We start from the raw sequence: 16,953 nt of genomic DNA, 5'->3' as shown, positions 1-16,953 counted from the left end.
GAGAAGTGTAGTCCTCAGGAATGGCAGTGTCCAGAGTCCAAGCAGTGTATCCCCATTGGCAAATTGTGTACTGAGACCTCAGACTGTCCTCAGGGGGAGGATGAGGGCCCCACCTGTAGTAAGTGTCACCACACTTGACCATCCTACACACACTAACGATGGTATCTGTGTACTGTAAACATTATCTATTTAACCAACATATCTACAAACACTAATATCAGTATCTCTGTACTGCAAACCATATCTAGTAAGTCACCACACCAACATATCTACACTCACAAACAATAGTATCTGTCAACTGTAGTAAGTTAACCACCCCACCAACATCTCTACACACACTAACAATAGTATCTGTGTACTGAAAACTATCTGTAGTAAGTGCCACTACACCAACATCCTACGTATATCCTAGCAATATCTCCTGTACAGTGTACACTGTAAACTACCTGTAGTAGAAAGTGGTTGTTGGGTGTGGTTGAGAACGAGGGAGGGGGATGCCAAACCAATAACTAGAATGTATACAAGTTAAATGTTAAATTAAGTTCAATTTTGTTGGTTTTGGGGGAATGGGAAGGGGGTTGAAGAATTCGGGGATAGGGTTGTGAGTATTGTACATAGAGTTTTTATTCCAACTTTTGACTGGTAGGATAAAAGAGGTTAGCAGGTGTTTGGGGACGGGGTATTTTGCTATACTTGAGATATATAATAAAGGAATAAAAATTGATTGTTAATACGTGTAATCACGAAAATGAAAATCAAGCCAAGTGCTTTATTCAAAATTAAATTCTGTAAATACAAGATGTGTGAGTGCTAGTATAACTAGATTTGAGAAGGTACATACGCAAAACTACCGGTAGTTATCATTTACCGTAAGATAAATCAATCTCCTCTTCTTAGGAGTTTCAAGTCCTTCTCTTTAATGAAATACCTCATTTACATTAATTTGCATGCACAAATGTACTTGTCTTCACTTTAAAATATGATATAAGCCCCAACATATACATGTATATAATAATTCAAAAACCAGAAACATTTGATTTATATACTGTTGTGAATAATGTTCTCATTGACTTTATAAAGTCCCTGTGGTAATGATGTTTTGTGACAGAACACAGTCCTTGCATTCCTGTTTGTTCTACCTGTATTTGGACGTACAGTCAATCTTCGTTATCTCGAACTAGATGGGAGTCTGTTTAAAAACTTTGAGATATCTGAGTATTCAAGATATCGAGAGTAAAATGCTTTAAACAATAAGTAGTTGGGACCTATAAAGCACTTCGACATATCCATTGTATTCGAGATATCAATGTTCGAGATATCGGAGTTCAACTGTAATTAGAAAAAGAGTTAATAGAAGGAGAAAAAAAACCCCACTTTTTTCCCCAGATCAATTATTAGAAAAGCTTTTTTTATTTCCAAATCATATTTACATTGTTTTAAAGTTTGTTTTAAATAAGTTTATAGCAGATAAATAATCAGTCTTTAACAAAAAATTAATCTTGATGACCTTGGTGCATACTGGTAATTGTAGGTTATTCAGAAGATTGTATACATGTGACCTTTGTCCTACAAAGACACTGACATTTCTTCCTGTTACAAGAAATTGACAAGATCTCGCAAAAAAAAAAAGAAAAATTGTCATTATTCAAGGTTAATTCTAGTGATGGCAAGCTGACTATTCATCATTGATTCAAGGCAGTTAGTAGGTTTGAGAACATGATGTGTGTAGATAGTGGAGTGTTTCCCCCATCATGTTGAATATTTTTCCTGGATTTAATGAAATTAGTAGCAAATTAATGGAAAATGATCCTACTGATGAATTTTTTGATCATGTCTCTTCCTTCTGTGGGCATAAAATTTATTTCGTAACTTAACAATGACAAATGATGATGAAACCTGGTATATAAACACAATACAGTGCTGGAAATTTTGTCTATTTCCATTCCCTAGAGAGAGGCAAAAGGAGTCAAAATCACACATGTAAATCACTGGAAACGTGTATTTCATAACAGTGGAAATGCATAACTGTCAACATTATACAGGGTTTTATTCTCCAAGCCAAAACAAAATGAGAAAGAAAATGTTATATCTCTATACTCTGGATCAAAGAGTTTGTCACTCGGTAGATATGATGAATGGGATATGGTGGGGATAAGGGTTGTATCAAACGAAGTTTGCCACCAATAAAGTTATTCAGAAATACACATGTACTGTGCTCAAATGGATAAGTGAGTGGGCATGCATTCAAACTACAGTCTTGGAAATCAACAATCAACATTCAATAAAAACAGAACAATTAGTTATGAAGGTTTTCTCTTAGCAAAGTAAAATTTGGACTTAGTACATGTAAATGAAATGATGCATTGCTGTAAATGTTATTTTATTAAGAACAGAACAGGTAAGCAGGGATGGTCTCTTTGATGCGTATATGGTGTACATTTATTGCCTGTATATAATTCCGACATGTGTATAGGTATTAAAAGTAAACATCCAAGTCAAGATGAAATTAAAGAGGTAGAGGGATTTTTATTTGCAAAGCAGGTTGCTTCTGCTTGTGGTTATAATTTATTCTGTGGTTCAGTCAGCTCCGAATAAAACCCAGTAATTATGCAGTAAACATCGGACTCTGTAACTTTGCATTTTAATTGTAACGTTGTTGAGATGTGGTCATTAAAAGACACATCGTAGAAGCACAAACAAATTAAGCTGAAAAGCTTTGTGTAACAGATGATGATACATTTGTTTCATTTAGAATTAGTGGAGCAAAATAAATTTCAAGGAAATGTAGACATGTGGTTGATTGTTTCTTCAGGTAGAACCTACTGTCAGCAGCTGTCATGTGACTTCAGGTGTCAGGCCACGCCCACTGGAGGGATGTGTTTCTGTAACACTGGCTATCAGATAGACCCCAGGGACAACAGGACCTGCATAGGTACATGTATCCCCCTATCAAAAGTTGTTGGTATCAAATTACATGGCAGAATAGTGTGGCAGATCTCTGGAGCACCAAATTGACAAAAACTCAAATAATTGATGGTCTCCTCAATTTGAAGATACATATATCAACATTTCAATTAATGCATATGCAACATTTTATTTTTTGTCCACATGATATGCAACAATTCAATGAATAAAGTCTCAAATAATTGATGGTATCTTCAACTTTGATTTATTGCTTACATCAATCCAAATGTTGAAGAACAATAATTTGTTTTATGATTTAATGCTCTCCTAAATTAATGTACGTTAATAATAATGGATTAATGTGAGCAATAATGAAATTGATACACACATATATTTAATGGAATAATTCTGTTAGCCCTATTATTTTTAATTTCAATTTATCATTTTGATTTCCAGATTATAATGAGTGCAAAACATGGGGATCATGTGACCAGAAATGCAAAAACTTTGATGGTTACTACACATGTGGCTGTTACCCAGGGTACATACTGAACGGCAAGAAATCCTGCAGATCAACGGCTCCCCGTAAGATTTATATGTATTGCTCTCAATTTATTTTTGATGCAGCGTAAAGAATGGACTCAGTATTTGTTTGGTGCATTCTTGCTTGTTATGTATATATAAACCTGATGGTGAGAAGATGCACAACAATTGTGATAGATTTTATTGGTTTTTATCTACATGTACTTACATTAACAAATGTGATATGGAATGAATATGGGTCTTCTTTTACAACTTCACTTATGTCTCAAAGGAATGTGACCATTGATTAATGATTGAAAGTATCTGGGAAATATCAAATAATGTTAAGGAAACAGCATATATTGTTGATATATTTTGCATATAATGGTACTGTCAAAAGAACACAGTAGTGAAAGCCAACTTAAGCATCTGGACACAGTGTCATCACAATAAGGACACATGTATTGTTTATGTATGTTGCATATTGGAATAATTGAAAAAAAGATCAGAGGAGAGAATAACAAAAGCATCTGGACACTACATCAAAATAAAGTGTCATTATCAAAGCCTAAGGTCACGGTCAAATACAAGTAGTACTATTTCATGTATATACAGGTAAAAGATGAATGCATTTTGCAGATGTCATCTTTTTGACTAGAGATCCCCAAGTTTATGGTCATATATTAACTTAAATGCATTTGAAATGTACAATTCAAGAGGAAAATGCAGTTAGATATGAATCATGCATGTAGATGAGTATACATATGAATTATGGTCTGAGGCAGAATGAGTCACAAATTCTAGAGGATGGCAAGAAATTGAAAAAATATGGTGATACATGTAATTAATCTTCAACATGTACATGTATACTTTACATTATAAATTTAATTCAGTTCCAGTTTTTTTTAATGGTAATGATGATTTAGTGTAAGAAGTGAATTTAATTAGCTAGCTGATAAAGTAAAGTAAATGACATAATAAGTTAAAGTGATGTATGTCATTTGCATTTAGATTTGAATTCAAGTTCACCAGACTAATATAGTAGATGTCTGATCAGGTTTTCATTAATTCACTTTGTGGATATTTTGACATCATATTGTATGGTGACCTAAATTTGGTTTGGAAATATGGAAGCCCCATAAGGATTAAGGAACATATTACATTTTTTAGTGTCGGCCATTTATGATAACTGCATGAAAGTGTTCATGTATGACAATTAAGTGCATGTAATAGAATGACATAAATAAACCAGCTCCTATAATTGAGGTTTTACTGATGCTGCAATATTTATCATATTTTTGAAACCATGGTTAACTGTGAGTTTTTCCAATTGTCCTCATCTTCAAATTTCAGTACACATGTATCCTGATTAATGAACCATAAAGAATGGAGGTCTCTTACTTTTTGCACCGCTTTTTCAAAGTCGGAAGAGAATTCCAACCCAACAACTAACACATTATGTGAAATTGTTCTCCTGGATCTTGTAAATTGTTTTGGAAAGATTGTCACAGTCAGCTGCAATTGGTTGGAAACAGAAACAGTATTGTACCTGTTTGAATTTTATATAACTTTTATATACCCCCCCCCCCCCCCCCCCCCAATAGTAGTCTTACTTGGTTCACTGAGAGTTTGTCAACAACAGAGAGAGGAGAGTTACTGCTCCACTGACTTGTCATCTAGTTGTCAACAGTGTCTGGTCAATAAGGAATACATTATGCTGCCCTAAATGACACTGCCACATATTTTTTATGTACAGTCAAACAACTCTCAGCCAAATGCTTTTGGAAAAAAAGCTTTGTGTCATATAAGGTTATACTTTGAGAATTAATGATAATAATGTACATTTTTATGCCCCCCTTCGAAGAAGGAAGTGCATATTGCTTTGCTGCTGTCCGTCTGCTTGTCAGTCAGTCTGTATGGAGAAGATTTATTATAATAATATCTAAGTTCGATATCGGGTATGATTGAGCAATTTTCGACAGAGTTATGCCCCTTGGACTTAGTAAAATAACAATTATTTACAGTTTCCTTTCATTTTCTTTCAGAGGTTGCACATACTGAAATGAGATTTGGTATACAGATGTATCATGATAATGTCTTGGTCAAGTTTGATTTTGGTGAGAATTGAGCAATTTTCGACAGAGTTATGCCCCTTTGACTTAAAAAATTCCAATTATTTGCAGTTTCCGTTAATTTTCTTTGTGGATGTTTCCAAGGGAAGGGGGTATAATTGTTTCACTAACATTTCTTGTTACAGTTGAAACTGCTTAGATTGGACAGTTGGATCAATTATTTAGATGTTATGTTTTATTTGTAGGGAGTCTGGAAGATTTCTTGACTGAATTTGTATTTTTTTCTTGATGTGAACAGTTTATCCAGAGTTCACATGCTCCAAATTACATACCAGTACAATATTGTATTTTAGTGTATTGTTATATATAGGGAGAGTTGAAGGATTGACTTATGATATGTAAAAAGATCCCTGAAACTAACTGTTCATATGAAATTCTTAAAATCAATGGTAATACTCATATGTACAAGATAAATAAAACCAAGCTCTTTTTTTTAGGAGACAGGTGTTTGGTCTGTAATAGACCGTAGATTTAATTAAATTTTTTGTGTGATCTGTAGGAGCTTCAATGAGAGTGTTTGTCGCCATGGAGGATCACATTTTCAGTATGGATGCTGACGGAAACGATCACAAAGTGGTCATCAATGGATCGGTGGAAGATATGGACTTTGATGTCTACAACAACAAAATGTTTTGGATTGATGAAGCCTCCAAAAAGGTGATTGAAAGACATTATGATCAAGTTCAATAAGTTAATAATCATTCTGATTTTCTTTGTTATAATTATGTAAGAATAATTCAAGGGTATGTTAATTATTAGATTGATGGATGAGAAAAATAGGTGATAGAATAGGTAGAGGACTGGAAGATACTGTGGAATAATTTAAATTCGTGGGGGCCAATTTTCGTGGATTTGGGTTATTTAGCTTATTCCTTGGGATGTAATTTCATGGATGCGTTGGTTTTCAGTTTCAGTAACAAAGATAACTAGTTCTAAATTTGTTTTCGTTGCTAATGTTAATTTGTGGGGGAGGACTACCCATGAATACCACGAAAATTGAGCAACCACGAATTCTAATGATTCCACAGTAAGACCATCTTTAAAAAAATGTTTGTTTGGAATTGCCGCCTAAGGTTTCTAGACCCAGGTGGGAGGAAGGAAAATTTTTTATTTTTCAAAATTGAAGTTCGACTAATTAAAAATTGGTTAAAAAAATTGAAAATCTCATAATAAAAGTTAAATTCTTTATTTTTTGCTAAAATTTCATTACCTGGGGTATTTCAATGAGGTGGGAAGCAATTCCAAACAAACAATAATTTTTTTTTTTGCCCTATTTTAAGTGTGAGGGTTGTTGTTTTTTTTTATAGATCTTCACAATAGACCTTCGAAAAAGTACAGAGAGGAAAGAAATACTAGTGAATGATCTGTACAAGCCACAAAGCATAGCTTATGACTGGATCAGCCAGAACTTGTATCTGGTCGACCAGAGGGCCAAAGTTATAGATGTCATAGATCTGAATTCTCAGCATCAAACCAATATCATCAGTGATAATATCCAAGATCCCAGGGCTCTGGCTATTGATCCACTCACAGGGTAAGGGAGGGTTTGTTGTGATAGTCATTATAAGTTAAGTTCTAATGATAATTTTCTTTGCATGTTTTGAATGTACAGTTATGAAGATTTAGGAATTTACGGAGAAGACTTACTGTGTGTAGACATGATGGAGATATAAATGGAGATATAGGAATTTTTGTAGAGGCTTATAAAGATGAAGAGGCTGCGTAATCCAATTATGTTTAGTGCATGATAAAATATGTTTGAATAAGAAATGTATAGTGATATTGGCAATAATTTTGATGGGAACTCCCAAACTTTTCAGGTATCTGTTTTTCTCAGACTATGGTAGAAAGCCGAGACACAAGACTCGCATTGAGCGTGCTTACATGGACGGCAGTAAGAGGTTTTTACTGGTGAACAAGGACATCATCGCCCCCACCAGTATCACTGTGGACGCGGTCAACAAGAGAATTTTCTGGACAGATAGCAGACTAGATCATATTCAGACGGTGGACTTCAGTGGAAGATTCAGGTACATGTAACAACAATAGAAATCTTTTAAGAGTTGAAAAGTCAAGTTAATCACTGTGGATTTGTATAAGGTACCTCACTACACCTAGACTTATACTTTTTAAGACACTATGCCACCAGATGGCAATTTAAATGTTTTGTTGAACTGTTTATATTGTTCGATTGGGTTGTAAATCGTTGTAGCTCAGGGTTTCAAGTATTGGGCTTCTGAACTGCAGATCATGAGTTCGAATCTGCCTGGAGCTTTTGTTTACTTTACTGAATCAAATTTTCGAAAATGTAATTTTTCATCCAAAATTGCACATTTTTTTGCTTTTTTACTAAAATACTTCTTATCTATTATGATATCTATCATAATCAAGTAATTTTCTGCTGATTTGAGAAAATATTTCAAGGTGTAGTGAGCCAATAGCATTTATAACTAACTTGTTGTGCAGTTTTTCCAAAGGTCTGTTGGGAAATAATTTCATGAGATGTATCTTCATTGTTGAGGAGTACACTAAAAATCAACAAAAAGCCATCAAAGATTTCAATGTCCTCACAGAAGAAGAGTTTTTTTGCAACCATTAACATAACTTCTCAATTGCAGGTTTACAGTTCTATCGAGTGGTATTAAGATTCCCAATGCTATTGGTCTGGCTCGCTTTGAGGATAAGCTTTTCTGGGCTGATGACACAAAGATGGGAGTGTTGAAGGTAAATAAGTACGGGGACGAAGATCCACAGCAGATATTCCAAGATCAGAAAAACAAACGACTCCGCAGCGTCAAAATCTTCCATCAGTCCATTCAGCACCAGAAAGACAGAACAAGTAAGGATGTCGGATATTAGGCTCAATGACTGTCATCAAATGGATGTAGTTTGCATTCATTAATAAGACATAAGACTAAGTTTAAATGATCACAGGGTAGCGAAAAAGTTGCATCGTTTTGTTGCTTTAATATAATACAGTGGTCTTTTCTGTAGAAAATTAATGAAAAGGATGAGATTCTAATTTTGTTTATTTGGGATTAAGTCCAAGAAGATGCTATTTCAGAACTTTTAAACATGTACATGTAATTGAATTATTGAAATTTCGAATTTTATGAACTCTATATACTACAGAACTTGTGAATAATTTTCAATGGTATAATTTTTCTATGAATAATTGATTTCTTTCATTACAAAATATGATGGTCATTCAACTTAATGTGTATTGTACATTGTACATAACCTCTATGAGTGGTGATGTACATGTAACATCTGTTCAGTTAATACAGTAAAATCTTTTATTGTAGATCCTTGTTCTGGTAACACTTGTGAGCACATTTGTGTTTTGACACACGTGAGGGAAAACCATGGTCTAGGATATAAGTGTATATGTGCAATAGGATATGAACTCTCTGACAATGGGGTGAATTGCACAAGTAAGAACAAAAAGTGTAGTAAAACTGACACTTTAACAGAGAAAAGACAAACCTTTAAGGATAAGAAATGTTTATCTAGATTCATAAATCCATTTTTATAACTCAAGTAAAGAATTTTTTATGGTTGATATGCTGCGTAATGCATAGTTCAGCTTAGTTGATTGATATATTCTCGTGTTTTTTGTTGTTGTAAATGTTTGGTTACTGATAAAAAAAAAGTATCCAAATTAATTCACATTCTGACATTATACTTTAAAAATGTTATACATTCATGTATTGTAATTACATTTTAACATATGTTTTGTCACAGAAATTAACAACTTCCTCCTGTTTGCTGCCAAGTATTCAGCCAGGGGGATTTCCCTGACCCCTCCCTCTGATACTGCGTATGCTGTGGATGCCATTCCTCAACTCTTTGCCAAAGACACCGGTCACTTGGGTGTTAACTATGTGGCTGTGGACTATGATGCCGAGGATGAGATGGTCTACTTCTCAGACATCAGGAACTTTGCCATCATGAAAGCCAAAGTGGATGGATCTCTCCGTAAAGCATTTAGATACAAATTGTGAAAGCTCATATTAAAACTCTTTAAAGATATACATGCATATGTATTAGCTCTCTTGTCCCTTTCTTGTACCAGTAATCTTGACATATACGTAGGAAATGAGATTCTTTTCAAACTATTTTGATCTGTTGGATTATAAAATTGTATTCAAAGAAATTCACATTGTATATGATATTGACCTGATCAACGAATCCTAAAAATGGTGAATTGTAATGTTGCAGGACCCACAGCGCTGACAGTGAAGAAGGTACGCTCTGTGGAAGGGTTAAGTGTGGATTGGGTCTCCAAGAACCTCTACTTCACCGACTTCTTCCAGGGCACTCTGTCTGTACTACGACTCAAGTCCCCAAATGAGACTTTGGTCTTAATGTCAGGGACTGGTAAACCAAGATCAGTTGTTGTTCATCCACTGAAAGGGTAACTCTTCTTCCTCATATCAATTTGTTTAGTATAAATGTAACCATTAACCACATTGAATGATTTACTTTCCTATTTTTAGCTGGTTATTTTTCTCGGACTGGATGAAGAATACCATGCAGAGTCCTTATATTGCCAGAACGTTTGGTGACGGCACTAATATGACCAAAATCAGGAAGTACGAGCTGGGCTGGCCCAATGGTCTCAGCATAGACTTCCACACTGACCGACTCTTCTGGGTAGATGCTTACTTTGACAGGTAGGGCTTTTTATTTTCTAGGTTTTCTGAATAGATTTTTGAATTTTCATTTACTGTTATATCTTAAGTGATGATAATTTTTTTTTATTGTTTTGAATAGGATACAGCATTCAAACTTTGATGGGGAGGATGTGAAGACAATAACTGGAGTTTCTATTGCTCATCCTTTTGGAATAGTTGCATATAGAGGTTTGGACTCTTCAAAGTGTGCCTTTATATGATGGTTTACACTTTTTAGATATTTCATTCTAAGTACCTGTAAATAATACTTAGCTTTTGAGAAGATTTTATATCACCCAAAAACTGAATAGAAATTGAGTACATGTATATAATGGTCCAAGTATGTTCCTGTGTGTTTAATAGAATATTTCTCAATTTTCTAAATCGCCTATTAGTTTGGTATTGCTGTTTTGTAAAAACCTAGATTTGTTTATTTTCGAAGGACATGTATATTTCTCTGACTGGAAACTGGAGGCTATCATCAGAATCAACAAACAAGGGAACCAACAGGTCACACTGAGGAAAGGAATTGAGTTCTTAAGAGACATAACAATTTATGATAAGGATATTCAACAGAAACCAGGTATGATCTATATTATCTTTATACAACAGACTAAAACCTTTAAAAAATATGTAGAAAACAAGTCAGAAATTAACTATTGTGTTTGGAAAACAAATGCTGAAATGCAATATTAACATTTTGCAGCTGATCATGCATGTGTAAAGAGGAATGGGGACTGCTCCCACTTCTGTTTCCCTGTGCCTTACTCGGGGGGTGTTCAAAGGCTGGGCAGGAAGTGTGCATGTCCGTTCGGGATGAAGCTGAATGAGGACATGAGGACCTGCCAGCAGGACGAGGAGGTGTTCAAGGAGGAGAAATGCAGGGCAGGGTTCTTCACCTGTGACAACAAGCGCTGTGTTCCCAACACCTTTACTTGTGACCAGGAGAACGACTGTTTAGATAAATCAGACGAAAAGAACTGCACAGAAGGTATGTTATGAGATATATGAGATGAGAGAGAGAGAGAGAGAGAGAGAGAGAGAGAGAGAGAGAGAGAGAGAGAGAGAGAGAGAGATTTGAATTACTGTACATGAATCAATGCATTTTATTGCTCATTTAGGAAAGACCTGTGGACCTCAACATTTCCAGTGTAATAACAACCGCTGCATTGACCTGAAGTGGAAGTGTGATGGTGACAATGATTGTGGGGATAGCTCAGATGAAATCGGTTGTTGTAAGTATTACTCAGTCAGTGTGTGATATGTACCAAATCGATTCTAGAGATATGTGTCTGAGTTAAGTTGTTGATAGAATCCCTACCTGTTTGAACTTTGTGTCCTTCAAACCTTTCTCTTTAATTTCAGCCAATAAAACTTGTGGTCCTACACAGTTCAGGTGTAATAACACCCTGTGTATTAATATGAGGTACAAATATGCTTTATCCTGGAGTGGAATGTACATGATATGTTAGGGGAGAGTTTTAATAAAACTAACTTTAAGTCAGAGAGAACTAACAAAGGTGTCAGGAATTAGCATATTGAGTACTTGAATGTATATGTTGAAATATTCAGAGCCTTGGAATTGGTTGCATGCTTTATGTCACAAAAAAATAGGTGAATGAAAATGAAATATGGGTTATATTTTTATCTATTGATTTTCTGAAATTACTCAGTATGTACTGGTACTTATTTTTACCTTATGTATTATCATGCAAATTCAATTGCAGGTTTAAGTGTGATACAGACAATGATTGTGGTGATGGTTCTGATGAAGGAGAATTCTGTGGTGAGTATATTGGAAATATGATATACCGGTACATCTTTTATTATCGGTACATCTTTTATTATGGATGTTTTCCACATTTATTTTAGTTCAAAATGATAATGTTTAATTTTGTACGAATATGAATGTATCAGGTAGATAGGGATATATACAAAGGATAAGAAAATGCTGTCAAAAATGTTAACAATCTTTGAAAGATGTAGATTAAAGAATGAGATATTCACATACTCTTAAATATGCAATATTTTTCGATAGTATACAATAATAACCAATTCAGTTATAAACATCAGATTATTAAGTAATCAGTAAGTATTTTGTTAACTAGTAAAAATAACTGTACAGATAAAAAATGTGTATGAAGAATCCGAAATCAAATTAAAAGGTAGCATTAATGCTATGCATGCATATAGAGATTACAGTTCACTGACATCATCGCTAAATTCCTTTACATTTTTACTATTTTTTTTGCTAGGTACTCACACCTGTGATGTGGACCACTTCCAGTGTGGGGACAAGCGATGTATATACACCAGGAAGCTCTGTGACGGTCAGGAGGACTGTTACGATGGATCCGACGAGAAGGACTGTCCCCCTCTGAAGTGTGCGGACGGTAAATGGACCTGTAAGAAGAGGCGACAGTGTATACCTGAGAGGTACCATTGTGACGGGGCTCCAGACTGTGAGGATGAAACTGACGAGCTGGACTGTCGTAAGCTTAACTTATCATCTAGTCGAAATTAAAAAATCACAACTTTAACAAAATTTAGAGTAATACATGTGCATGTTATATTTATTAGGTCACCTGAATAAACTTAGGTGACCTATTGCTATCCGTTTTCGTCCGTCGTCATGCGACGTGCGTCGTGTGTTAACAATTTACATTTTTAACTTCTTCTTAAAAACTACAAGGCTGATTGTTACCATTTTTGGTGTGAGGCATCTCTATGGTAAGAGGAATCTTAATTGTGAAATTCATGGCTCTACCACCCCTGGGGCGCCACATGTGGGGCCAAATATGCCAAAAAAGCCAAATTTCAAAACTCCTCTTCTCTACTCCCACACATGTGATGATAAAACTGGTTGCATAGTTATGATTTCCATGAAGCCCTCTACCAAAATTGTGAAATTCATGGCCCCTGGGTCAGGGGTTCTGGCTCTAGGGTGGGGCCAATATGGCCATATAGTAAAAATAATTTAAATCTTAAAAAATCTTCTTCTCTACTACCATATATATTTGTTAAAAACTTAATGCATGATTATGATGTCCATGAAGCCCTCTACCTAAATTGTGAAATTCATGACCACTAGGTCAGGGGTTCAGGCTCTAGGGTGGGGCCAATATGGCCATATAGTAAAAATAATTTGAATCTTAAAAAATCTTCTTCCCTGCTCCCACACATGTGGGCAAAAAACTGAATACATGGTTATGATGTCTAATAACTCCTCAACCTAAATTGTAAAATTCATGGCCCCTGGGTCGGGGTTCAGGACATGGGGGGTGGGGGGGGGGGGGCAATATGGCAATATAGTGTTAATGCATATAATGTTAAAAAATTTTCTTCTCTATTCTCGCACATCTCTATAAAAAACTGACTTATAATTATGTTTACCAGGAAGTCCTCTACTGAAATTTTAATTTTCATGTCCCCTTGAGTATGGGTTTTGACTCTAGGGCAGGGCCAAAATGGATGTATAGGTGTTAATGCATATAATGTTAAGAAATTATCTTCTTTACTCCCACACACCTGAAAGGAAAACTGAATTCATGATTTTGTAGACCAGATCTCTAAGTTTTTTTGCCAAAATTATAGGTTTCACAGTTCTTTTTTAAATATTTCAGGCAAGGAGGTGGTCGTCATTACAAATTTATAATTTTTCTACTCCAGAATGAAACCTAACTAATTAAATGCATATATGAGACTACTCGACAAGTTTGTGTTTGGGTTATATGCTACTCAGGTGAACATTAAAGCCAATTGGCCTCTTGTTGATTATACTATGGAATGTATGATTATTTTAGCAACAAGAGGAGAGAAAACATGTTTGGTGGATGAGTTTAACTGCACACAGGGTGGGTGTATTCCAAAGAGCTGGAAATGTGACGGACAGCCCGATTGTGAGGATGGATCAGATGAACCTGACACTTGTCGTGAGTGCTCGGTTTCATTCATTTTATTTTGTATCTGTTCTTTGTGTTTGATATAACGTACATGTATGATTTAAAGTAAATTTTTATTAACCTTAAAAAATGCTTAAAGTAAATCCTGTTATTTGGTCTTTGTAATTTTTATTCCTTTTGGGTATATATTGTTATTTTGATCTGACTCTCTGTATTTTTCTGTCATATTTCCTAATTTATATATCTGTACTGTGTAAATAAACATTTCATACTTGGAAACCTTGAACTTCAAAGTCAGATGGCTAAGTTCAATGTCATTGATCAAGTTCAAGGCCAATTTGTTGACACAAATATACATGTATAATTTAATGTTGTCATACCGGTAGGAATTGTGTTCAACGGTTTCATTCTGATTTTGACAGCTGAGCCCACCTGCTGGTCGGATAGATTCAGGTGTGCTAATGGTCGTTGTATCTCCCAGTCCTGGATCTGTGATGGAGACGATGATTGTGGGGATAATTCTGATGAAGATCAGAGTCTCACATGCCGTAAGTCAACGTAAAGATCTGATGGGATTTACCTGTTCAAAGGAACAAGAACAATAGATTTATATTGTATCATCTTTTACAGCACCTCCTACCTTTAAATGCCCCCATTATCAGTGGGAATGTCCAGGGAATTCCAGAGTGTGTATAAATAGAACAAAAGTTTGTGATGGGAATGCTGACTGTCCAAATGGGGATGATGAAAGTCCTATCTGTAGTATGTTATTTATGAAACATGTATATATTATACATATATATATATATCATATAAATGGTTCAACAGAACTTTTCCTTTTATTCACACAATAGTACTGTTATAAGAATATGTAAATTTTTTGGCTTCTTAATTTACATTTAGATACTGATGAATGTGGGGTAGAGAATGGTCACTGTAACTTCCTATGTATCCAGACACCCAGAGGGGCCGAGTGTGTTTGTCCTGTGGGTCAGGTCTTAAATGGAACCAAGGAGTGTGTGGGTAAGATGGAAAGCCCATAATGTCCACAATGTCCACATATGTATTATGAAAACTGACCCGTGCATCATCTCTTGGAAACTGTATATTTCAGATGACAATGAGTGTGATCCCCCAGGAAAGTGTAGTCAGCACTGCATCAACACCAAAGGATCGTTTAAATGTACCTGTGATCCAGGATATGAACTTGTCAATCAAACCACTTGTCTTGCAAATAGAAGTAAGTAGATAACAGAATTTACCAGGTAGATAAATCTCTTAATAGCAAAGAAAGTTTAAGGGAAATATAGCAAAAGTATTGCTCATCCATGTCTGTGCACTTTATATCTAGTTCATTGCTTTGTTTTAAACAACTATCAAATGCTTCTTCTTGACCTTTGTATAAGGTCATCTGAGGTAGATCAAGGTCACTTTAAAATTAAATCAATTAGAATTCATTTTATGTGATAAACATCAGGGGCTTTATGATACTTGACACAAATAATTCCTGTGTTTGATTGATTCTGACTTTTCTGTAGATGATTGATTCTGGCTATTCTGACTTTTCTGTAGATGATTGATTCTGGCTATTCTGACTTTTCTGTAAACGATTGATTCTGACTTTTCTGTAGACGATTAATTCTGACTTTTCAGAAGACGATCGATTCTGAATTTTCTGTAGACAATTGACTCTGACTTTTCAGAAGACGATCGATTCTGAATTTTCTGTAGACAATTGACTCTGACTTTTCAGAAGACAATCGATTCTGAATTTTCTGTAGACAATTGACTCTGACTTTTCAGAAGACGATCGATTCTGAATTTTCTGTAGACGATTGACTCTGACTTTTCTGTAGATGATTGACTCTGACTTTTCAGAAGACGATCGATTCTGAATTTTCTGTAGACGATTGATTCTGAATTTTCTGTAGACGATCGATTCTGAATTTTCTGTAGACGATTGATTCTGACTTTTCTGTAGACGATTGATTCTGACTTTTCTGCAGACAATTGATTCTGACTTTTCTGTAGATGAGACTAAGCCTTACCTACTTGTGACCAGTCAGGAGGACCTGATGAAGGCCGGCCTGGATGTGATGGAGCTGAGCAATATACAGCTCCCCGGGATCAAGGCTCTGGCAGGACTGGACGTTCATGTAGAGAAACAGCATGTGTATTTCTCAGACTCTTCTCTAAAGAAGATATTTAGGGTCAATGCTGATGGCAGCAATCTGACAGAGGTATGTTATAGTGTAGTATGGGTACATGTACATTGTACATGCATTATAAAATGTAAGAGCATAGAAGGGAAAAATAATTTTCTTACTTTTGTAAATTCTTTTTTTTTTTTAAAGATTTTTAAGCCTGCTTTTAAAGCCATTTTAGATAGAATTCCATAATTCTTGTATTCAAGGTTATTTTCACCCCATGTAATTTTCACCCTTTTACATTTGCAAACAGTTTCGTCACATCTTGAACTAGCACAGTTATGTTAAAAGAGAGATAATTTGGGACATTTGAATTCGCCCAGTCTTAAATTAGTTTACAAGACTCATTTATTTTAAAATCTCAATATAATATAGATGTTAATGCAATATAATGTAAACGTAGTTTTCAGTTAGAATATTCTGCTTTTCATGAGATTTAAAAATTGAATAATGCGAAAATAGTACATGCACTTTAGGTCAAGATATAGTAAATGATTCCAGACTGTCTTTTTGGTGCTAGAACCATTTTGATGTCATAATTGATTTGATGAATCTTTTCCCATATTTTACGGCTTTAAAAGAATTATGTAGAAAATAAAACAATATTTTG

The 16,953-nt window shown here is 35.0% G+C and overlaps 1 protein-coding gene across 1 annotated transcript in view; it reads left to right on the top strand.

Moving 5' to 3' along the window:
* LOC105320898 (low-density lipoprotein receptor-related protein 2) overlaps positions 1 to 16,953 on the top strand; it is a 41,602-nt gene continuing 24,649 nt past the window's right edge. The window contains exons 1-24 of the mRNA XM_066072364.1: positions 1 to 118; positions 2,813 to 2,932; positions 3,361 to 3,489; positions 6,058 to 6,215; positions 6,866 to 7,092; positions 7,379 to 7,588; positions 8,177 to 8,397; positions 8,864 to 8,992; positions 9,303 to 9,536; positions 9,780 to 9,975; positions 10,058 to 10,234; positions 10,335 to 10,423; positions 10,677 to 10,817; positions 10,941 to 11,225; positions 11,356 to 11,469; positions 11,600 to 11,660; positions 11,962 to 12,020; positions 12,490 to 12,726; positions 14,038 to 14,166; positions 14,559 to 14,684; positions 14,767 to 14,898; positions 15,040 to 15,159; positions 15,251 to 15,376; positions 16,168 to 16,376. Of these exons, the coding sequence (XP_065928436.1) occupies positions 2,875 to 2,932; positions 3,361 to 3,489; positions 6,058 to 6,215; positions 6,866 to 7,092; positions 7,379 to 7,588; positions 8,177 to 8,397; positions 8,864 to 8,992; positions 9,303 to 9,536; positions 9,780 to 9,975; positions 10,058 to 10,234; positions 10,335 to 10,423; positions 10,677 to 10,817; positions 10,941 to 11,225; positions 11,356 to 11,469; positions 11,600 to 11,660; positions 11,962 to 12,020; positions 12,490 to 12,726; positions 14,038 to 14,166; positions 14,559 to 14,684; positions 14,767 to 14,898; positions 15,040 to 15,159; positions 15,251 to 15,376; positions 16,168 to 16,376 (3,567 nt within the window). The 5' untranslated portion in view covers positions 1 to 118; positions 2,813 to 2,874. The remainder of the gene's footprint in view (positions 119 to 2,812; positions 2,933 to 3,360; positions 3,490 to 6,057; positions 6,216 to 6,865; positions 7,093 to 7,378; positions 7,589 to 8,176; positions 8,398 to 8,863; positions 8,993 to 9,302; positions 9,537 to 9,779; positions 9,976 to 10,057; positions 10,235 to 10,334; positions 10,424 to 10,676; positions 10,818 to 10,940; positions 11,226 to 11,355; positions 11,470 to 11,599; positions 11,661 to 11,961; positions 12,021 to 12,489; positions 12,727 to 14,037; positions 14,167 to 14,558; positions 14,685 to 14,766; positions 14,899 to 15,039; positions 15,160 to 15,250; positions 15,377 to 16,167; positions 16,377 to 16,953) is intronic.

This window comes from Magallana gigas, chromosome 2 (assembly GCF_963853765.1).
Source record: "Magallana gigas chromosome 2, xbMagGiga1.1, whole genome shotgun sequence".
Taxonomy (NCBI): domain Eukaryota; kingdom Metazoa; phylum Mollusca; class Bivalvia; order Ostreida; family Ostreidae; genus Magallana; species Magallana gigas.
Note: the sequence above shows the minus strand (reverse complement) of the source record. Positions and strands in the feature narration are given on the sequence as shown.